Below are 22,931 nucleotides of genomic sequence, written 5' to 3' on the forward strand. Positions count from 1 at the left end.
GGCCTGATCGTCTGTGGTCCCGATCAACCGTCTATTGCACCCCTAACTAGTCTAGCCTAGTACAAGAGACTAGAGAGATTAGTAGGCCTAGATAGAAGGTTAGGCCTGACCCTAGCTGGCCTCTAGGGCCTAGGCCGGCGCTAGTTCCGTTTCGCACCTGTTTTATTTCGACTAAAAATTTATTAAGTAACTTATTGTGAATACCACACCTTAGAATTGGGCCTCATAAGTACTTTTATGAAGAAGAATCACATAAAAAGTGACAAATAAATCTTTAGTTTTTTTCTTTTTTTTTTAATGATTTTACGTGTTTCTCGCACACCATTCACGAATTTCGCACACAAAGAACGGTTTTCAAAGAACATTAACCGACCCTACATCTAATTAGTCCATGCCCGGGACTATGACTAAGAGGGATATTATTTAGATCATTGAGGTATATAAACCTACGCCGTGGCTAAAGATACAGTACCGTATCCTAACTTCTCTTTACTAAAGGTGCGGTAAAATTGCATTACGTCATAATCAGCCAATGGGGTGCTGGTACTTGTGTGACGTCATTGTATAAGGACTTTGGATTTTTTTTCATATAGCGTCTGTAGAGAATGTCTATCGGCGGCGCCAGGCTGCATGGATGTGTGCACCGATTATGTGACTCAGCCCCGGGGCTAGACCTAGTAATGTTGAATCCAGACGTTTAATAACGGGCGACGACGTCAATGATGTAGTAATAGAGCAAGTTCATGTGGTTGGTGGCGGGTTGGTGAAATGAATAATATTATTCCTATAATAAACAATACATTTTTAACAATAGCTAGCACGTACAATTTGATATAATGATCTCCTCGATGTTAAAATCTCCCTCTTCAAAAAACACTATCCTTACAAATAAACAAATATGTTTTTCATTCATAATTTAGTATTTATTAAAAAATATGAATAACAATAAAACATAGCAGCATAAATACTGAATTGAGTTTTAATTTACAAAATTGAATTGAAAGTAAAAAAATATCAAAATATAAAACATTTCATTTACCAAACAGACATTTAAAAATTAATTCATATAAAAAATATAATTACTGTACAAAAAAATTGAACACTATAAACAATCATTTATCAAACATTAATTTAGATTTAAGCATTGTTTGTTTAACAATCAGATCAAATATGAAACAGAGAAGGAGGCGTTTGCAGCACAGTGGGATTCAACAAAGTTGTGTCTATGTCTAGTGTGGTAAGGGGAAGGATTAGAGGGCGCAAGGATTTAATTCTGTTGAGAGCCATATATATAGTTATGACTTTATATATATGGCTCTGATTCTGTTCTTCCGTTTACCTGGTCTCATTTGCATATATTTTTGTCCCGTTTTGTTTTTGTAATTCTGCATATAAAAAAAATAAATTAACAAACTATATAATTAACTGGTTCTCTGAAGTTAAACAAAAAATTGGAAGACATTTCAACTACTTCCAGTTCCTAGGTGTTTTTTCCTCTTTATTTTTAATATTTAAACTCTGTCCATTTACTGTACTGTACTATAATGTTGTCAGTTGAATTCCTTCAGGGGAACATTTTTGTTTTTAATAAAAAGGGGAATCAAGAGTGGACTTTGACCTTTGGATTATTTTTCAAAACAGAAGAAACATTTTAAACAAAATTGGATCTCTTAATTGGAGAGAATGTAATCAATGAAGTAGATAAAGGCTTGTTTGATAAATTTCTTTCATGGAAAAATAATATTCATAGTTTATTTCAAAATGTAAGAAAAAAAAATCTTATTTAAGTTGAGATATTTTGTTCCTCAATACATCCTAATTATAATCTACAATTCATTTATTAATCCATTATTCGTTTATGGCATTGAGGTCTGGGGTAGCACATATTCTTCTTACTTAAACCAATTACTTATTTAAAAAATGTATGTTTGTCATTTGATTTTTGCCTGTAATCTCAACCTAGAGACTCTAATATAAATGCACAACAAAATATAAAAACAGTTAAAATGGTCTTATCTCTAAATATAGCAATAGGTAATGCCTGCAGGAACAGTAGCAATGCTTGTAGGCCTACTGTTATTTTTTGTAATATTCCAGTATTGTTATTTTGTTTTGTAGTCTTTCTTTTGTTACTAATATTCATGTACCGTTTAGTACACTGAAATCTTATAATAAATCTTTATAGGCCTACTGTTATTTTTTGTAATATTCCAGTATTGTTATTTTGTTTTGTCGTCTTTTTTTTGTTACTAACATTCATGTACTGTTTAGTACACTGAAATCTTATAATAAATCCTTGTAGGCCTACTGTTATTTTTTGTAATATTCCAGTATTGTTATTTTGTTTTGTTGTCTTTTTTTTGTTACTAACATTCATGTACCGTTTAGTACACTGAAATCTTTCAACAGTAGAACCTCCTCTTTACTACTGGAGTAAACCTCTTCTTTAGGACACCCCTATTCAGGGGACACACCCCTCCTTTTTACTACTGGAGTAAACCCCTTCTTTAGGACACCCCTATTCAGAGGACACACCTCTCCTCTTTACTACTGGAGTAAAGCCCTTCTTTAGGACACCCCTATTCAGGGGACACACCCCTCCTCTTTACTACTGGAGTAAACCTCTTCTTTAGGACACCCCTATTCAGGGGACACACCCCTCCTTTTTACTACTGGAGTAAACCCCTTCTTTAGGGCACCACTATTCAGGGGACACACCCCTCCTCTTTACTACTGTAGTAAACCCCTACTTTAGGACACCCCTATTCAGGGGACACACCCCTCCTCTTTACTACAGGAGTAAACCCCTTCTTTAGGACACCCCCATTCAGGGGACACACCCCTCATCTTTACTACTGGAGTAAAACCCTTCTTTAGGACACCCCTATTCAGGGGACACACCCCTCCTCTTTACTACTGGAGTAAACCCCTTCTTTAGGACAACCCTATTCAGGGGACACACCCCTATTCAGGGGACACACCCTCCTCTTTACTACTGGAGTAAATCCCTTCTTTAGGACACCTCCATTCAGGGGACACTTTCTCATAAAACGAGGGGAAATATATGTTTTAGCACTACAGCCAACTTCTAATTAGGGGACAACCCTATTAAAGGGACAGGGACACATTTGAGAGTGCCAAATGGTTGATTTAATCCTATTATAAGGGGACAGCAATTTTTTTTTGGAAAGAAACCACCACAGACAATAACTAGTGTGTTTGAAGTCTGGGATACCAGGGTATCTATGCTATTGTACATTGAGGTATGACATGCTAACATTACATCGCAACCAAATCACTACTCAATTGGCAGATAAAAGAGTTCACAGGTAGATTGTACTGGTACCAGTTTTCAACACTTTAACGCCGTCTATGAAAGAATGAAAAACAGTATCAATCAATTTAGTATAACAGTTATCATGATTATTGTGGAAATTGTAATTGTTTTTTTAAGATTATGAATAATAAATATAAATTCATAAAACACCACAATATTTTCCAATGTAATAAATTCAGTAGATTAGCATCATAATCATTGTTGAAATCATAATCATTATTTGAATATGATCACAGTATAATTCATGAAATTACACAAAATCATTTCCAATTTCAGGAAATAAATTCAGTAGATAGCATTCTTATCATAATTACTGTTTTAAGGATTTTGAATAAAAATTTATGAAACACCACAAAATTCTTTCCAATTTCAAGTAATAATTCAGCATTGTTATAATTATTGTTTAATAATCATCACTGTTTGAATATGATTATAATATAATTATAATTCAATAATTTTCAATATCTATGATCAAAAAAATTTATGAAACACCACAAAATTCTTTCAAATTTTATGTAATAAATTCAGTAGATAGCATTCTTATCATAATTACCGTACTGTTTTAAGATTTATGAATAAAAATTCACGAAAGACCACAAAATCATTTCAAATTTCAAGTAAATAATTCAGCATTGTTATAATTATTGTTTAATAATCATCACTGTTTGAATATGATTATAATATAATCATAATTCAATAATTTTTTATCTATAATCAGTTTTTAGAAACAACTACAGTAAAACAAAACTACTCACTCACATTTTATTCCTTTATAATAATTCTGTTATTCTGTGTATTATAAATCCTAAATTTTAGAGTAATATTCTCAATATCACCAACTTTTTATCATCTTAATCATATTATCATATCATATATCATCATATATGATCTTCCTTTTTTATGTTTATCTCCCAATTTTGTATAATACTTTAATGAATAATTTACCTTCACTCTGTTCACATTGGTGACTTGATGATACCATCTCATTTCTTCTCACTATCGCCTATAAATAATCATTTAATGTAAATAATCAACTTCAATGAATAAAACTAAACTATTTCATTTCATTTATTCATCAAAGAGAAAATGAAAAATATTATTAAAAATATAGCATAAAATGCATTAAAAGATGAAAAGATTGTACGTGGTTGATGACCTAAAAAACCAGATATTATTAAATTTTAATCAAATTACAATAACTTAAACTGTTTAAAAATGAAAGATTCAATAATATTACAAAATACTTAAAGATGTATTGTCCCTTGAAACACAAAAAATAAAAAATAAAAAAATATTCTACATTTTAATTGGCCATATCAAAGTAATATTAAAGTTATTCACTTTAAGTCGAAAATTCGAGCCAAAAACAAGTTTACGTAATTAACAGGTAAATTAATTTGATTACATTTCGTCTGGAAAATCGTCGCGAGCGAAAGTAATCAAAGATTTCAAACCATGAGTATGCATTATACATGATGATGATTACAACTCATCACGGTTGAGAAGGTGTTTCCCCACAGATCGCAAGGAAGTTTTATGATTATGCATACAGAGTAGCCAAACAAGCTCGTTGCATTATGAGATATGTAATTATAAGTTATTTAAAAAAAAAAAAAAACGTCTGTATTTCAGTTAAATGATTTTTTTTTCCTACAAATTTTTGGTGAAAGTTAATAACTATTATGATACTTCAAAATGACCCACCTTTTTTGAAATCTTTTTTTTAAATTTGTTTTTAATTAGTCAAAAGTACAATACATCTTTAATATATGTAATATAAAGTAGAAATACATACCAAGTAGTGTGTTACTTGCTATTGTTCCGAGACAATCTGAAAACCAATTTATTTTGTCTGGATCATCTGCTAATAATTGTTCAATCTCAAGATAGAGAACTGCATCCCATACGTTGGAGAAGCTATATCTTCTTAACTTGTAGAAAGCAATAACATTATTTAAAGCACGTGGGTCAACTTGTTTTAGGGCCTTGAACAGTCGCTTTCTGTAAGATGACAACTCGGTTTTATCAGTACTTCTAAACTGAACGTTGTTGTCTCTCATATACTTTGATACAAGATCTTTGGCTTGTGCTATTTCAGATGTTTTTGTGACCTGTAACAGCAAGTTAACATTGGTTGGCAAGATTAAACCTTTGTCTTCAAGTTCATTGAGCAAGTCATTTGCATTAAAATCTTGATTTGCAATTTCACCGACATCCAACTTATCGAATAGTAGGAACCTTAGCCAAAGATATCTTTCGCCATCAAAGCAACCACTGAGACCAGCTTTTAGGTCTCGGAAATTGTCTGCAAATAAAATTACAGGACATTCGTTTGACAGTGATCATTATTGTACCCACTCCAAAATCAAAATAAATTTTTATTTAATCATCAGTATAGAATATCAACAAAATGTAAAACAGTAATTGAGGTCAATATTAAATTTGTTTTATTTTCTCTCTCCACTCTACTATTTCAAAATAAAAATATTGTGGAATCATGTCAGGTTCGGGTCAAGTTCAATACAAATATGAAACTACTGTTAACTTTGGAATACTTGATATTGTAAATTCTGAAAAATTTGACAGTCACATGTGTGTCATTCTAGCAAGTTTCGGTTTATTAAACAATTAAAATTAAGGACTTAGGCCACGGGCGGGTAGAGGCTTGTTTTTGGTTTTGCTTTTCCCAATGAGTTCCCCACAAAGACATTGCATTACTGTCAAACTATTTCTCAAATATGTTTTTGGTAATGCTAGTTTATTTAGTTCAGGTCCGAATTGAATTAATTTATTTAAATTGCATGCGGCTGTGATGATACATGGACATCTGTACTGTGTGTCCCACGCAGACTAGGCCTTGCTGTCCTACTCTAGTAAACTAGTATTACTGAATGGGTACCCCTATTACTAGCTACAGACTAGCCTAGCCCGATCGTCCGTTGCATGAGTTCAATCTTCTTTGCCATCTAGACCTAGGTGAATGATGACCATAAACAATTCTACATTTGTAATTTGACATAAATTTGCTACTTAAAATTGTCTATACCAATTTCATTTATGGATAGGAATCATGTTGGCCTTCATCCAGTCATTGGGAATGGTACCGGTTGATATCTTGCTGTAGTTATATTCTTTTACTAGGGTAGGAGGCGCTCGAGTCGGGGATGACGGGACAAGTCACACCTTGTAAGGGCGTATCCCTTTCTTTGGTTTGGGTTTAGTTTTTTCCCTCAGTTTCTACTGTATGATCAGCGCTTTGAGAGGTTTCACAACATACAGAGCTTTATAAGTCCATGATATTATAATATAAATACTCTGCGTATTTGTTAGACTCTCACAATGACGTGCCATATCCACATATCCATTTCTAGAACATGTATGCACTGAATAAATCATGGTACCCATCTTATGCTAAAATAAAATTCATTGATATTAACAGAGACAAATAATTTATTATACAAATAACACACAAGTCTAAAGTTGTGCGTTAGAGGAGATGCGGCAAACTTGAGGGTATTTACAATGGTGTATGTTGCACAACATTTTTAAAACCAGAGAGTGCGTTGCATCTCCAGTAACGCACAAACTTAGAATTGTGCGTTATTTGTTTTACAACATGGGTCTATGAATTATTATCACCACTTTGCTTGCCAACCAAATTACCGCCTAGCCTAGAAAATGGTACAATGCCTAGCACGATCGGTAATACTCTGCCATATGATTTACACGCAGTGGTGTTATGCTTTTTTGCTGGGAACTTTTTCCACTTCAGTGCATCATAGTGAAAAAATAAAGAGCGCCATGTGATTCATTTCAGCGCATCTGATTGGCTACTGTACATCCTTGAACCCATGTTATAATACTAGTTAATTATCATCCATAAAAGTAAAACATAGTTACAATTTAAATTTTTTTTTAAATAATCTATTTATCTGATATATAATATTTCAATCACCTTGGTCTGTTTTTCTTCTTTTTCTTCCCTTTCCAATTTCATCTGCAAATAAAATGAAAAATATTACACTAGTTGAACCTTCTGTAAGTGGACACCATTGGGTCCAGAAAAGTATCTGCTTATAAAAGTGCCTACTTATGACAGATTCAGCTGATAGTATCAATTAAGTGTTTGTTAAAAGAGGGGAGGAGCACTGCATACAATGTTTAACTATAATCACTTGAGACAAAAAGATGAAATTGCCATGCGAGTAATCTACAACAAGCGACAACTCATCTGAGCTTATGCAATCCTTCACTTGTCATTGGTCAAATTACTATTGTTGTGCTTACGTTCTTGTGTTACAAATAATCGTCATTGAGGGCAGCACAGCATTAACAAAGGCAAATACTTTATTATAATTAAATATCATTGAGTCCATAAAAAAAGTACAACATTTTGCAAAACTTATCTACTTATTTCAATCAATTACCTTGATCGGAATTTCTTCTTTTTCTTTCTGTTTCATCTGCAAATAAAATAAAAAATATTAGTTGAACATCCTGTAAGTGGACACCATTGGGTTAAAGTAAAGTATCTCATGGATGCACACAAAGATGCAATGCACAGCTCATCTGAGCTTATTCACTTGCCATTGGTCAAATTACTTGTTGTGCCTACATTCTTGTGTTGCATCCTAGTGAGCCAACAAATTAAACTCTTCTCAAATAAAAAAAAATAGGTTTATAATATTATATATATATATTTATAACATTAACATTTTTTTATTCTAAATATCTTGACATTAGTAAATTGATAGGGTCGGAAAAAATGCATTTTATAGACAACCCTACGATGTTTTTTGTGAGGTAACAAGGTGTGCAAAATTAATGAGTCAATTTTTACTGACGAAGGACCAAGTTGTAAATTACTCGGAAGCATTATTAATAAATATTATTAATCATAATCGTTTTCTTCGTGGTGTTTTTTATCTACACGACTCGACGGCGAATATATAAATAAATAGAAATTTCCCACGGTAGAGGCATGATGGCACCACACGGTGAACCTCAATTAACTAGTATAGGCTTAGCCTAGGCCAACTTCTAAAAATAAAACGTCCAGTCGATCCAGAAACGATGCCGACAACAAAAGATCATTAACATTCTAAATGTAGTATCATAACGTCGATGATCGCGCACAGACCTAGATTTTTTTTGGGTCATACTATGGCAGGCCTGGAAACGGGATGAACGTTTACCTAGATTTTGTGTCACATGACATGAAACGTGATACTCTCTCTAAATTAACTGTTCTCCCTCACCACCCACAGTAGCACATGTTTTTTTTTTTCACTCAAATTTAATTCTAGTTGGGGTAGCTACAGAATACTAGCCTAGGGCCATTTTCTTTACACAGTGACATGTCGTAATAATTGAATAGACCTATGTATGTTAAATCTTAACATGGAATATATTGATTTTGCATATATATTTTTTTGTTTATGTCGGCGTATTTATAATTCGTTAAGCCAAGGTAGGATTAAATAATTTAATAGCGTAAGCCTAGGCCGCCGAAACTAGACCCCACTCCGATGTCGTCTCGTCCGGCTAAATTAGGCTAACCATGGGCTAACCACCAAAATGTGTCGTCTCCTACTAGCCTAGGTAGGATTTTTAGGCGGCGCCGATTTTAATTAATGAACAGTACATTGTTAATTTGCATTGTCCATGCGTTTTCTAAAGACGATGACAATGTTGTTTATTAACTCTACGAACCACCCTACAATTGATGCGTTGAAAATTATAATAACAATACATCGCAGTAGTAGGTTACGAACAATAGATTACGATCTACATGCGTAAATATAGTGGTGGTCAGCGTCATGAAAATGGTGGTCGGAAATTCCGAGTGGTGGACGGGGCCGTCCACCGCCGACATCCCTGATCAATAATGATTCTGATAGTATTACTACTGGTTATAGAGGAATGAAGATATTTAATAATTTGTATGTGTTTACTAAATTACATAATAATCATATTGTTCATTTAGTTTATTGTTTATTGGTCAAATAAATAAATGAAAATAAACTTGTATATATATATAATTCTTACCTCCAAATAGCCGCTGGTAACGTGTAACATCTATTGAAAATGTTGTGCCAGTTGTGGTGCATTTTAACTTTCTATACTGGAAATATTCAAGATTTTGAATGTGCTTCTTTTCTGATGTATCACTACATACATCACAAAGTATGCATCTCTCATATTGAATGCCTCTTCTACCACCATCTTTAGTAGGTTCAAATGACTTCTGAATCGTTAGCAAAACCTAAAGATACAAATTGAATTAACACTATGACAATTAAACACATACTATGTAGCAACTTTGAATCAGCAGCACAAATTCTTAAAATGTTTTGTTCACTAAAAATTTACAATACAATAAAAGGGAAAATTAAAACAATAAAAAATAAATAAATATCTAAAATACAAATCTAAAGTGAATTTTTAAAGACATTTTTATAAATCAATTTTATTAATTTATGTTATATAATAAAAAAAATAAATCCCAACTAGGTTTGGCAAATGTACTTTTAGTTGCTTGTACCTTAAATTGATATTATATTAATATTTTATTATTTTTTAATTTAATTTTTAAAGATGTTTTTATATCAATTATTATTAATCATATTATATTATATCATAATTAATAATGTTAACTTAAATCAATAAAGTTTTAACCTTATAAATGGTAGATCTTAGCAATAGTTAATAGTTTTCAATTCTGATATTTAGGGTGGTGTTTTTATTATGAAAACTAAAGAATCTACAAAATTACAATTTCAAATACAAATTAAGACGATGAAACAGCTAAAAAAAAAAATTATTTTAAATGTTTGAATTATTTTAAACTATATCGTATTATAACAATCAACCAAAACATCTATAAAAAAAATATATAGTTCTCCAAACTGATATGAAATGATAACATACCTCTTTACATGCTTCAGAAGAGGGTTCCTCATTACTTGTTTCATTACGAGCAGGAGTTCTTTTAATAGTCACCTGAAAAAAAGGAATGTGATGTTTTGATATTTTAATTTGAGTTTAGGAATAGATTAAATTATGATTTATTCACAAGATATTGAATGATACAGTACCTTTAACAAGAACTTTCGCTCATTCTCCTTAGTTATGACTTTGACAAGAGATAAAGTTACATCATGATCTTGGTCGAAGTAAAGTTCAGCATGATTATACAAGAGTATTGGGTCAACACCTTTCTTTTGAAATTTGTTGAGGAAATCAATAATCATATATGGAAACAATACATCTGGCAGATATCCCTTAAAGTCGTAATAGATACTGATAGAATGTGAATCATCAGGCACTGGTTTCACTTCACTTGATGTCTTGAAAGCAAGGCGTAGTGGCACAAAGAATGATCGCTTTGCAGATTCAAGAGATTCCTGAAATTGTTGATTTGTAAAATGTCATTTAGATTTCTTTTAATAAGAAAATGAAGATCATTTCCTGTATATGTTAAAAACATCTTCAACAAAATATGTCATAACCCTACAAATATTTTAAAATTTTATGTTAAATTTCACCAAGCATGTATCATCCCCAAAAAATTATTTTTTACATAATCTTGCATGCCAAACATGTTAGAAAAGATAACTGAACAAAACCTACTATAGATGTACTTGCCACATCTTGGCTGCTGGTCGTCGTCCTCTCACAAATAAAACCTAATTGAATCATCAGTGCCACAAGGAACTCAAAATTGTTTCCTTCGTCAACTTTACGCTCTTTCCATAATTTTCGCAACAACTTTTCTTCCAGTATGCCCTTGTCAAGTTTTTTAAAAGCCCTCCTAAATGCAGGCTTCTAAACCAAAAAAGAATTCCTAAGTACTATGATCAAAAATAATGTTTTCACAAGAAACAAGGAACTGCACCGAACTTGCATAGGGGTGACAGCACAAACACATATTTACAATTTGAAATATTACATGGGCCTACTGTACTTACTGGAAACTTTGGTGGAATGACTGTTACAAAAGCAGTAACAATTTCAACCAGCTGCATTGGATCTAACACCGCTTTATCTCTTAATAATTTGTTGTCAGGCATGTAAACAATTTCACCAAGATCATACAGGAAGTTAAGAAGGATTGATTGTTCTTTTTCAATACCATTCTTAGTTGCCAGTATTTTGAGCTAGAAATAATGGTTATAATACTAGATTTTTAAAACATAATTAAATAGGAAATCATATTCAGTTTTTATAACATGGTAGAGATATATTTATTACCAACGTTAATTTTGTATTTTTAGCATGAAATGTTACATGGACAACACTTTTTGGTATTCAGTGTAGATAATATAGAAGAAGTATGCACTAAATAGATGTTAAACCATTTTCTCATGCAAGTCTCCATTCCTAAATTGTTTCTATATCCATTCAAATTAGACTCTCTTTACAGAAATCTAATCAGTACTATATACCATTTATCAATATGAAAGAGTAATATTACAGCTTACCATGTGGCAATGTTTGTTTCTCATGTCTATTTTATTGTTGTACTTTTGAGATGAATGTATAGACTACTAAAATGGACCAATCCATTATTAATCAGAGGATAGGTTATTTGAAATATTATTACTTTATGATCAGATAAAAATGATTAAATTATTAAAATGTTCCAAAACCTAACTTATAACAGTAATACTGCAATGAAATATTTATAAAAAGGTATAAAGTATTTTTATAATCCCTCCGAATAATAATGGATCGGTCCATTTCAGTGGTCAGAACATGGTTAATGAAAGTATTAATTAAGTTCTAATGCTCAAAGTAAGATTATTAATGTGGTTACAAAATAAAGTTTACCTCTTCTAAAGGACACAAAGAAAAATGTTTTTTTCTTCTGAGGTCATGAAGATCACATCGAAAACGCATCCACTTTAAAGGTTTATCTTTTTCTAAAGCTTTCATAAGCTTCTCAATAACCTCTTTGAGATCACTAAAGCTCTCATCTGTTGTTTCTTCACTGTTCTCGATAGCAAAATATTTATATATATGTTCTTCATACAGTTTCCCTCTAAGAGCATCTTGAACCTTCTCAAAAATGATATTTGCCTGGTTATAAACAGTTTATAAAAATGTAGAAAATATATATTATGTAATGAGCACATTAGTCAAATACTGTCATATATTTAAAATAATATTTTTATCATTTAAAAACCGTTTATATTATATGCCTGATAAAGTTGTTTAATAAAGTATTCTAGTTCAGTTTCTTTAAATTAATGGAGCAGTAATACCTTGATTGTGGCTAGAAATAGATATAGTATTACCTCAACCTTTTGTTGTTCTTTAGTCTTACCAAGCTTCCCCTTATGTGTACCCACAATAAGGATAGTTGGTTTGTTAACTTCATTCTTTGCATCTTCTTTCACAATACGACTATGAGAATAAACTGACAGGATGTAAGATAATATGAACTGGAGATTGGTCCAATGATGTTGATGCTTTTTCTGAAAAAAACCAAAAAAAACAAAATCAAAACAAAATTACTTTAAAAAAAAGTAAATGCTTTTTCAACTACACTACCGTAATTAGTCTTACAATACTTACGCCATTAGAGTCAATGACAATAGCACGATCTTCGAGGTTCACACTGAGATCAAACACTACGATGTAAAGTGCTTCTGATGTTACGAAGATCTGGAAAAAATAATGTGCTTGTTATTCAAATATTGATTAATATTCTTAAAGGCCTAATGCACGAGTATCATTTATTCTGTAGTGGTCTCTAATATAAATACAGACTATTATATACAAATTCTTTGATAAACTATTTAAATACATTTACTATTGATACTCTTTTTATCAAAGCATTTCTCTAGTACAAATTCATAAACAATGTGGCTAAAATCAGTTATGATTGAAAACAGAAGAAAATAATTATTTAATTAATAAAAATAAAAAATTTGTAATATCAACATTTTATATAAGCACTACCATTGGATTAGAATTACTGAATGGGAAAAAGGCAAACTATACCTTTGCCATACAATTATGTTATTATTACATTACAAATTTGATATAGCACTCTTAGAATGAAACCAATTATGTTATCTTTTTAACTGGCTGACGTGGAGTTTATTAAAGAAATGTGTAGAAAGTATTTAAACAATAAAATATCAACTTACAAGGCAATTACATATTTTTTAACTTACCCGATGAATACCATGGTATATCAATTGTCCCCCATGATCCCAGATGTTGAATGTTTCTTCCAAAGTCTCCTCCTTATTTTCCTCAACTTTCTTGATTACATCTTTATCTAACTGCTGATCTGTATCAACTGGAATAGCTTTAGTAGCTGTAGTATCAATACCTGTAGTGGAAACAAGCTTGTTTGGTTACTATCAAAACATATGTAAATGATTTCATTTTTAATGACAAATTTAAGTCCCAGTATATTACTATATACTATGAGTATTGTTTTAGTTGTCCTCTTTGTTGTAATTTTCATTATCATCATCATCATTGCTAAAGTCACCACTACCACATTGATGCATAATTAATATCTAGCACGTCATCATTATCATTATTATTTTCATCATTGTTTTTCATTTTTAATGTCATCATTATAACTTTAATTTTCACTGTCATAGAGGTAGAAATGTATGACTGTCAATCATAATTGTTACACAGATAATATTTCACCTCCAAGTTATAGTTAATTATAGTTGTCATTATCATAGTAGAAAATTATGCCAGTAACCATAATTGTTATACAGATAGGTTGCCTCCAAATCTAAACACATACTTTTAATAATAGTTATTTAGTTACTTTAAATTAGAAAATCTAATTAAATATATCTTAATTATTTCAAATAACTATAAAAAATTGCAAACTCATAATATAAGACTTATTTATTAGTGTTTTTACTACAAAATCCAAGATAGAATTTAAAGAAAAGTTACCATCATTTTTGTAATCATCATTTTTGTCATCAATATTGTAGTTAACAGCAATACCATCATCATCATCTGTAGATGGTTTCATGTTAACCTGACACATACAAAAAAAAAATAACCAAAAAAACTATAAATGTTATTCATCAAAACTTGAATACTGTCTACCTTTAATAGAAATAAAAAGTAATATTTACTCTCAAAACAATAATTAGAAATTTAAAACATTAAAATAGCTGCTCATAATGTCTCATTGCATTCTGTAAGTGACTGGTTTGCAATAGTAGAAATGTGCTGTAGGTACTTTTATTTTATTAAGTTTATGTTTTTATTACACTATTACTGACATACGCTTACAGTTTTCTTTGCTCTCAGTTTGTCAGTGACCATTTTTGTATACTGATTTGAAGGATTACCTGTGGAAAAAAAAAGACAGTGTGTACATATTATTTTAGCAGATACATTAATACGAAACTCTACTTTGGACAATTGTCAAACTTATTGATTAATTAATGTAAAATTACAATTACATTACATCATCAAACACTGTAACATAGCTTGCGTGTTAAGAGATCATAGAGTAACAATTGTATTAGCATAATGTATGTGAAAATAAGACCGTTGACACCATACTACGGTTGTATACATTTATTGAATTCCATTCTACATCTCCATTTCATTGTGCGCCTGTTTTTGTCTATGATAATGAGATTAATGATAAATAATGTTACATAACCAATGATGATTGGAAGAGTAATATGCTAATTTTTATTCATGTTTACCACTATCAGCATTAGCCTCTGTCCATGTTGTGCTTGCTGTTCTTATCACCGCTATTCCATCTGTAACTACATGCTTTTCCTCAAATCTGGCAAAAATACAATAATTTGAAACTAACTATGAACTTCAGTCATTTTAAGTACTGTAAAAAATGCAATTTTTTTCCTTTTAATTCAAAACCATTTTAATATATTAATTCATTATACATTTAGAAAGTAAGTTATTCAACAATTCATATGATCTTTTTTTTTTAGAATACAAGATTAAAATTAAATTCTATAATCTATAGAAAATTTGATGGTGTTATAATTAGGAAGTAACTGATTTATATATTTCTAAAAGTTTTTATAATTCAACTGTTGTTAGATTTATCACTGCAACATTTAGAAAGTAGTAGTTATCAAAAACAAATCAATACAAGTTGGCTGGTTTGTAATTCTTAGTTGACTCACAAATATTTTGTAATGTTCATTTCACTGTCTATAATAATTTATTGGGAACTTCACTTTTGTAACAGTGGCACACTTCACATTTTGAAGGTGTGTCCAACAAAAGTATATAATAAATGAATGCACAAAATAGACAAATACATAAGTAATCTTACTTAATCTACATAACATTTAATAAAACCCATTCACTCCCCACCTCTCCCCTCCCCACTTCCCAAAGATAACAAGTACACCATTATCATCAATCTAGTACTTACTCTTTTCCAAGACATGCATTGATCAGGCATGTTTTACCCACTCCTTCCTGTCCAATAACTTTAAGCATTCCAAGATTGACTTTCACTTTACCCTCTTTCAAGGCTTCATTGTATGCTTTCTGAAAATCTAAATCAAGATTCAGTTTCATATATAAATATTGAGTGCTGTTTAATTTTTAAAAGTAGAAATTAAACCATTTCATTATCTATACATAGTACACTTATAGACATATACTGTATCAGTTATTTAGTACACTTAAATTAATTTTGTTAGGAAGAAAAAATTAACAAGAGCAATAAGGCATTAACACACTGATAATTCTTGAAAACCAAATGCTCAAAACTTAAATTTTGTTCATTCTTAAAATTTTAAGAATGCATTTCTTGTATGTTTGTTTTAGCCAGTGATTTGTAATAGCCGAAGGCTGGATGGCAATCTATAGTGTTATAGCAGTTCAAGAAGTGATTCTCCATGGAGAGGGAATCAACAAGATGGCGGCTGCAATCGACCAAGCAGATATGCCCTACGCAGTACGCACTACTACGCCTGTGTTGAGCCTATCTGCGTGAGAACGATACGCAATGCAATAATGAACAACAAAAAAATGGGACTTGAACTGTGAGAGGCTGGATACATAACCATTACACCAAACTCTCATCCACAACTTTGTAGTGTGCAGTTAGCCTATTTACACTTAGAACTAATAAAAAAATATATATATTTTCTGGGGACATTTTATGTAGGGGAATTTTACATTAGGCGGAGGTTTGTACTCTCGGAGTACCCACTAGTTCATAATATTTTAATTTTTATAATTCTTTGTTTTTGTTTGTCGTTTTGTCTTGTTGATGGCCCATAATCAGCTCACACTCTTGAAATATGATGAATAAAGTAAATAATTAATAAATAAATCATCATCACAATAATGACGTTTTCGTAATTTTTAGGCTTATTGTTTTTTATCCCTACCAATACCATAAACAAATATAAATGTTATTTGATCTATTATTTTATAGTTGAAGAAAGCATAATTTAATTAAATAAATTTATTAAAAAAAACAATTCAATAAAAAGTCACCAAACAAAACATGACATAGCAGAGGATAACCCTTTTCTGGTATGCTTGTTACAAATTAATGTTATTTTATATTTACAAATTAGTATTTATTTCTTTAATAAAGTAATATTAAAAAAAATTAATTAAAGTACCTCTATCAAGTAGTATATTCTTTGCACGTTGATTAAGACGAAGTGCAAAGTTCTCTATTTTACTTGGTTCATCTTCTAATTCTCCTGTAATCTCTAAATTGAATACCACATCCCAAATATTGTGGAAGTCAAATTGTCTCAGTTCGTAGTAAGCAATAACTTTTGCCATATCCTCTTTCTGAACATGTTGTAAGGCATCAAACAGCCGTTTTCGATATGGTGACAATGGTTGTATATCAGCATTCTCAACTTTGTTTGTCTTAATATACTTGAGTACAAGATCTTCAGCAGCCTTAATTTGTGTCAGTTTCCCAATCTCCAACAACAGGTTGACATTAGTAGGTAAGATGTAACCTTTCAGCTTAAGTTCATTGAACAAACCATGTGCTATTAAACCCTGCCCCTCGAAGTCTCCAAAATATAGGTGATCATAGAGGCAGAATTTGAGCAAATGATACTGATCACCCTTGTAGTGTTCACCCAGATTAGCTTTTAAGGCCCTGAAATTCGTATTCAAATCTGCCATTTCATTTCATTTTTATTTTGCTACAAAAACAAAATACTTTAGTTTATAAGGTGTATTATTATTATTGAAATTAAATTGTGGACTCATTTATCTCAAAAAAAATATTTCAATTTAAGTACTAACATAATTTATAGATACATTTATGGTGTAGGTCTACCAAAGGTATACTAACACCTTTTCACGCTGCTGCTCTAGCCCACTACGTCACAAGAGATGACTCATTTCCTCCGTTCATCTTACGAAGCCCGACTTACCTTCCTCAAACTACCCCGGTTGTACCATAGACTTCAATTTCTTCAAGTTAAATTTGTTATTAAGTGTTTCTACGTAGATTTTATGGTTTTTATTTTCTTTCCGAGGTTGTGGGATACCCTCCCTATTGAAGTGACTGATTTGTGCATTTTTGGTTCCTCTAAGTTTTTCCCTGCCTTATTTAATGTATTTTGCTGTTAACTTGTTTTTGTTTGCACCAGAAGGAGAGTACTCGCATAGTGACTTGTCACTTTTCTACAATCCGCCAGACTGGTGTTAGTTTTCTTGTGTTTGTATTTTTTATTGTATTATATGTTTTATATGTCTTCTGGAAAATAAATGAATTGAATTGAATTTATAAGCTGAAAGAAAGCAGCAGTTATAGTACTAGAGGCTGACGTTTTTGCTAATTTGTAAACTCAACTATAATTTATAGATCCCAGCTGCTGGACCCAAAAAACTATGGGAAAAGAGAGTCTATTAGGACAGTCATGCTAAAATTACAAATCCCAAAGCATTTCTGGTATTTATGAGTCCCATTTGACTGTCAATCTAGACCGATATATATAATACTGTAATTCGCTGTCAGATAATCATTGAATTATTATCAAAACAGTCCATTAAAGTTTTTGTTTGTAATAGGATACTTCACACTTGAAGTATCTAGGCATGATGAAGTGACCCCCAGACTTGACCTTAGCAATAAAATAAACTAAAGTGACAGAAATTGAGCCTGTGTTACATATCAAAAATAATATTTATTCACGTATAAAAAAAGAAAAGGAACGTTTAATTATAACCCAAAAAGTATTTTTTGCTTTAAATTACATTTTTTCAGGTAAAATAACTATTATGTGACAATAAAATGACACATTTAAAAACAAATTTGAAATAAAAAATATCTTTAAAACTGTTACATCAATAAGCGTTTTTATAAGAAATATTTCTTGTTTATTTTCACATAAGACATTGTTCAATATATACTTAGTACAAGATTCAGCAGTTTAACTTCTGTGAGCTTTGTAATCTCCAACAACAGACATTAGTAGGTTTGATATTAACATTTTAACTCAAGTTTATTGAACAATTCATGTTCTATTAAATGAAAGGCATGAAAGGTAAGTGATAACCTAGGCAGCATTTGAGCAAAAGATAGTGATCACCCTTGTAGTGTTCACCGAGATTAGCTTTCAAGCCTCTGAATTTCGAATTAAAATCTTTAATTTTATTGAATTGCAATTTTTGCTGTAAAAATAAAATAGTTGAGAAACACTTCAATGGATGCAACTGGTTTCCATAAACCAACATTTCCAAACAAAGTATTGCTATTCATGTAATTGTCATAAAACAAAGCACAATTAGTCTGTACTTGTCAAATTAAATATTCCTTTAAAATAATATAAAAACTCACACTACAACTGAATCTGAACAACAGAATTGTTGGTACCCTACCCTGGAAACAATCCTCCATCCACTGGTAAATCATTCTGACTGAACAGCTCTACATCAACAGACGCTACTTGACTATAAGGTGTTTATAATGTCACTGCCTTGTGCATCACATGACTTCCTAATCAGTCTTGCATGCTAGCCTAATAAATAGAAAATATAAATCATGTTTACCTATCTACAGTTTGCAAACTTCATATAAACAAAGATAGTATATTAGGAACATATCATAATTCCTATTCAACCAATGTAAACGAACGAATTATGGGCGGAGCCAGAGCCATATATATAAAGAGTTACGACATTGGGTTAAACTTCAAAGTCATGTGATATACAGATCAAACTTTTTCAAAATTATCTCCATTAACCCATGTAAAGTATAGATTGGAGCAACAAAATACTTTTTCTTATATTTAAAAAAAAATGTAATTGCATATTTGATGGTGAATTATTGATGTGCAAGGTGTACAGAAGTACTTGCGGCAAAGAATAATTGCGCTAGTACATTATAAGATTTATTGATTTTGGAACAAAACATCATATAACTATGTAATATTTTTTAATTCATAATGGATGCTTTGCTGACTAAATAAGTGTTGTGGATATATTTGGTAATATACTGAAAAGGGTATGAACAATATTAAAATAATAAAGGAAAATTATTACAAATGAAATAATGAATGAGTCTCTGAAATTTAATAAAGTTGGCGGCGCAGTTTGTGTTAAAAACACAGAGTCATAAAAAGGGGTGAATTTGTGTGTTACATGACGTGTTGTATAGGTATTCTCAATTAATAGTTCATAGTTCATTATAACATTTATACAGAAAAAATTGTTTGAAAAATATTAATTGGTTTTGTTTATTGAGTTCCTGTTATATAATTTGTTATCAGATACAGTAATTAATATTAACATTTTATGCTAATGTTCAACAAAGAAAATAAATAGAACAACTGAAATTGCTTGGAAAAAAGGAAAAAAAAATATTAATCTCAATGCAGGTGGAAAGTCAATGATAATTATTAAATTGTCAATGTCCAAAGTGTACTGAAGTACTCAATGCAAGGAATACTTGTGAACATGTAGAAGCACATACTGGATCTATAATCTTTGTTTTAAAATGTTTACAACATTCTTTCTATTTTGTAATAACACATTGATTGATATTGATGTGTAGTTATTTGTAACAACAATTACTGGACTTTAATACAACTTAAAACACCCAAGAAAACTGCCTGGTTAGATTACTCATTATTAGATTCCAATATTTCAGTCCAAACTTGTGTCTGCAGAACTTAAACTGTAGATTACTAAAGTCTGTCAGTGAGTTACTGTACCACTAGTATAGTAAAAATGCCGAAGTTTTAGATTTTAAGAGGTCACCAATGGTGCAATAGCCCACTCAGGACTTCAATTCAATAAACATTTATTCCATCAAATGCCATACAAATAATACAAAGCAAATGCAACCTAGAAGAAGTAAATACAAATCACACACAAACTAATATTGTGGAGGAGAATTTTGGAAAGAAAAGTAGTCGGCTGTGCAGTGAGTGATGCGATTGGCTATGTATGTTCCTCATTAGGTTGTTGTGGTATCAAATTGTGCAACAGCTTCTCTTGTGCAATTTAATCAGGCTGTTTAACTTTATTATTGTGCAAAATCATTGCACTATTATTTACAATTGTAGCAGGGAATTCCTCGAAATAACTGGAACCCACAAATCTCAAAACGTTCATCCGACTTTCCCTCCGATAACCAAGTCTCCGAGAAACACATATAGGATGGATCTGAGACCAGACTTTCTTCGATTTTTTAATAATAGAAAGTTTTGAATAGTTTGTTATGATAGGAATGTACGATGTATAATGTACATTATGTTTATTAAAAATTGTTGGCGTTTTTTTAAATTTTGTATATAAATTACGATGAGAAAACAGTTATTTGATCATTAGATACATTCATTTAATTAAATTTGTTAGTATTAACTTTTAAAATAAGAGTAAAAGATATAAGGAAGAAAAGATTATGGAGCGGCTGTTCCAGAATATACAACACCAAGTATTGTAAAGTAATACTAAAAATGTAGGCGATCTTGTCAAAAGTCAAAGTATGATTAATAAAAGTGTGTGTGCGTATTAGCTTTGTCAGTCATGCTGTAATTATCCTCATAATATTTTCATTTTTTTTTCAGTTTCATCCAAGTTAAAAGCAATAATAATAATATAATTTGTAACTCATTATTATACAGATATTGCCTGCTTAGAGGTAACATATAAGAGGGAATGATATTATGTTCGAGGGAATATATATTTCCCGAAGTGCCAGCTGAGGGAAATATATAATCCCCATGAACATAATATCATTCCCGATGGATGTCAAATCTTATATTTTACCGATATAAAAGGCGATATCTGTTATATTACATAGCCAACAAGTAGAATATCTGCTGGGTCTGGTAGCTAGGCTAGGCCTCCTTTTTTTATTGTATGTAAACAAGCTGTCTAGACACCTTACCTTGCGAAGAATAATATACAGATACAGTAATTACTAATTACTGATGATTCCTTGGCAATAAAATAATCACTATAGCCTAGGTCGTTTAAATAATAACAGAAGAATTTCCACCAATAAGCCTACATTAATATTATAATCAGGTAGGTCGAATAAATAATAATTCGTCTTCTTCGTGCCGAATCACCAGATGTTCACCGCATCGCGCGCATACTGAGTTACTACTGTGAGTATTAACCAATCACAAACGGTCTTTCATCACATCTAGGGAGGACTAATAACAAATGAGGGCGCTATGTATGCATAGTTTAAATAGTTTAGTTGATTAATTTCTTCAAGTTCCGTGGCGCAGTACATGAGGCGTTGTCTTGTGATGGAATGACAATTTCATCGCGAGTTCAAGACCCAGTAGATGACTTTTGTTTATTTATCGCCCGACGCGAGTGTTGCCACACGAAAATTACACAGTCAATATCATCGTACTCGAGAATTTGCTGGGTTTTATATGTTTAATGACAGGGACACGATAATTATGCGAAAATTACTCAGTCAATATCATCGTACTCGAGGATATATACGATTTACGATCCTCGCAGCGGTAGTAGCGGTTCATGTATTTACATAGGCTATATGTAATATAACAAATTATAGAATATTTAAATTGATATCTAAGATTTTTTGAAAAATAATAAATATTACGAAAGTGGATATTTCATTAAAATAGGTTTAAATATCATTATTATGTTGTAAATGAAACTACACTTAGCCTATTTATGATGGCTGATTTAATGAATATGAAAATTATTAACACGCAGGCATTATATGTCATTCCATAGTAAGCATAAAAAAAAAATGCACAATTACATGATGTTATAAGCACTTAAAAGGACAATTATTGCCTTACACTGCAATTTCCAACAAACACAGTATGACCAATTTTTTTCACAAAGAGAAAATCAAATTTTTTATAAAAATTGTAAACCATATACTAAAATACTTTGATTGTTAAGTTTAAAAAATCATTCTTTTAAAATTGTATAATTATTGCAAACTACTAACCATTTATTTTCCTAATTGTGGGATTAAACATCTTGGTCTATGGAGGAAAAAAATATTTAAATGTTTCCTCTATGACTGATCCGAAACGTCCCTGATTCTAATAATTACATAAATAATATTGTTTGTTCAATAGGTAAGATAGTCTCAGTATAAACATAGCAATAAATA

The 22,931-nt window shown here is 31.0% G+C and overlaps 2 protein-coding genes across 2 annotated transcripts in view; both read right to left on the minus strand.

Annotated features, from left to right (window-relative positions):
• Window positions 1–17,828, minus strand: part of LOC144837853 (uncharacterized) — a 126,087-nt gene extending 108,259 nt beyond the window's left edge. Inside the window, exons 1-13 of the mRNA XM_078693140.1 lie at window positions 16,963–17,828; window positions 15,753–15,879; window positions 15,049–15,134; window positions 14,624–14,682; window positions 14,276–14,363; window positions 13,522–13,682; window positions 12,917–13,006; window positions 12,637–12,816; window positions 12,170–12,418; window positions 11,308–11,496; window positions 10,970–11,164; window positions 10,435–10,743; window positions 10,268–10,339 (exon numbers count right to left, since the gene is read on the minus strand). Of these exons, the coding sequence (XP_078549266.1) occupies window positions 10,268–10,339; window positions 10,435–10,743; window positions 10,970–11,164; window positions 11,308–11,496; window positions 12,170–12,418; window positions 12,637–12,816; window positions 12,917–13,006; window positions 13,522–13,682; window positions 14,276–14,363; window positions 14,624–14,682; window positions 15,049–15,134; window positions 15,753–15,879; window positions 16,963–17,488 (2,331 nt within the window). The 5' untranslated portion in view covers window positions 17,489–17,828. The remainder of the gene's footprint in view (window positions 1–10,267; window positions 10,340–10,434; window positions 10,744–10,969; window positions 11,165–11,307; window positions 11,497–12,169; window positions 12,419–12,636; window positions 12,817–12,916; window positions 13,007–13,521; window positions 13,683–14,275; window positions 14,364–14,623; window positions 14,683–15,048; window positions 15,135–15,752; window positions 15,880–16,962) is intronic.
• Window positions 1,014–22,931, minus strand: part of LOC144837852 (uncharacterized) — a 42,842-nt gene continuing 20,924 nt past the window's right edge. The window contains exon 22 of the mRNA XM_078693139.1: window positions 1,014–3,038. The gene's annotated coding sequence lies outside the window, so the exon portion shown is untranslated. The remainder of the gene's footprint in view (window positions 3,039–22,931) is intronic.

This window comes from Antedon bifida, chromosome 3, assembly GCF_963402885.1.
Source record: "Antedon bifida chromosome 3, ecAntBifi1.1, whole genome shotgun sequence".
Taxonomy (NCBI): domain Eukaryota; kingdom Metazoa; phylum Echinodermata; class Crinoidea; order Comatulida; family Antedonidae; genus Antedon; species Antedon bifida.